Source organism: Papilio polytes, unplaced genomic scaffold (assembly GCF_000836215.1).
Source record: "Papilio polytes unplaced genomic scaffold, Ppol_1.0 DF822289.1, whole genome shotgun sequence".
Taxonomy (NCBI): domain Eukaryota; kingdom Metazoa; phylum Arthropoda; class Insecta; order Lepidoptera; family Papilionidae; genus Papilio; species Papilio polytes.
In genome coordinates, this window is record NW_013526915.1 from 3,717,490 (window position 1) to 3,718,498 (window position 1,009).

Below are 1,009 nucleotides of genomic sequence, written 5' to 3' on the forward strand. Positions count from 1 at the left end.
CCCCACTGCCCCACTGCCTCCGCTGCCTCTCCCGCAGCGCACCCTACTCGCCTATCACTTAGAATTATTTTCTTATCGCGACTTATCGATAGCTTTTTCGAAGTCTTCCAGATAGTAACCATCCTTGGTATCGATTTGTGTCTCCTTACTTTTCTTATTAAACAAAATGAATACGATAAGAAATAATTGATGAATCTTCTTCATCAGGCAAAAAAATATTTTTAATTTCTTTACTACATAAATGAATGTCGACTAGTAGTCCATTATTTGTAATACTTCAGTCGGAAAAATTAATGTGCTTTTTAATACTACCGAATAGTAAATATATATAGTCGTAGTTACAACTGATTCTTATAAAAACATCTTAATTCTTCTTGTTTTGCTCCCTTTCGAACTCAAGCATATAGTTACACTTAATATATAGATTTGTACATATTTAACTTCTGGTAAAACCAAATAAGCACACAACATTGCTCTTCTACCAATAAACGACGTCTGTTATAAAACTTGGCTTGTGGCACGGTGGTGACCTTTCTCGTAGCAGCGGTTGCTATGAGGCTTGCGCATGGGGATGCGGGATCGTTGCATGGTGCACGCGCAGTCGCATGGCTTGGAAATTTGCACAGTTAACAGTTTTGTTCTGTAGACACTTTGCGGTAGCGGTACAAATGACAACTAACGCGTTAGAGCCGAGGCAATGCTTACCCGCTAACCCGTCCGGCGTTCCTCAGCGCTAGCCGGCTGCGCCCCGCCAGGCCTCCGGAAGCAGGTAAATTTGGTTAAATAATTTAATCATGGTCATAGACGGTCATAATTCATATTATTTAAACTCTTTTATACTCTATGAGCAGATGTGGATAGCCGCGTACCGTGTACTTGAAAATATGCATGAAATAGTGAGAGTTCATAATCGTTATATGGCGCGTTACAAATAGACACGACAGTCACAACGGGCGCCGACTGGTCGACTGCTCGACGCCTGCCCGCAAAGCGCGCCCGGCGGGGACCT

At 42.5% G+C, this 1,009-nt stretch overlaps 1 protein-coding gene across 1 annotated transcript in view; it reads left to right on the top strand.

The window, feature by feature from the left end:
* Positions 1-737, top strand: part of LOC106106212 (collagen alpha-1(XIII) chain) — a 42,521-nt gene extending 41,784 nt beyond the window's left edge. The window contains exon 10 of the mRNA XM_013286761.1: positions 661-737. Within this exon, the coding sequence (XP_013142215.1) occupies positions 661-737 (77 nt within the window). The remainder of the gene's footprint in view (positions 1-660) is intronic.
* The last annotated feature ends 272 nt before the right edge of the window (positions 738-1,009 follow it).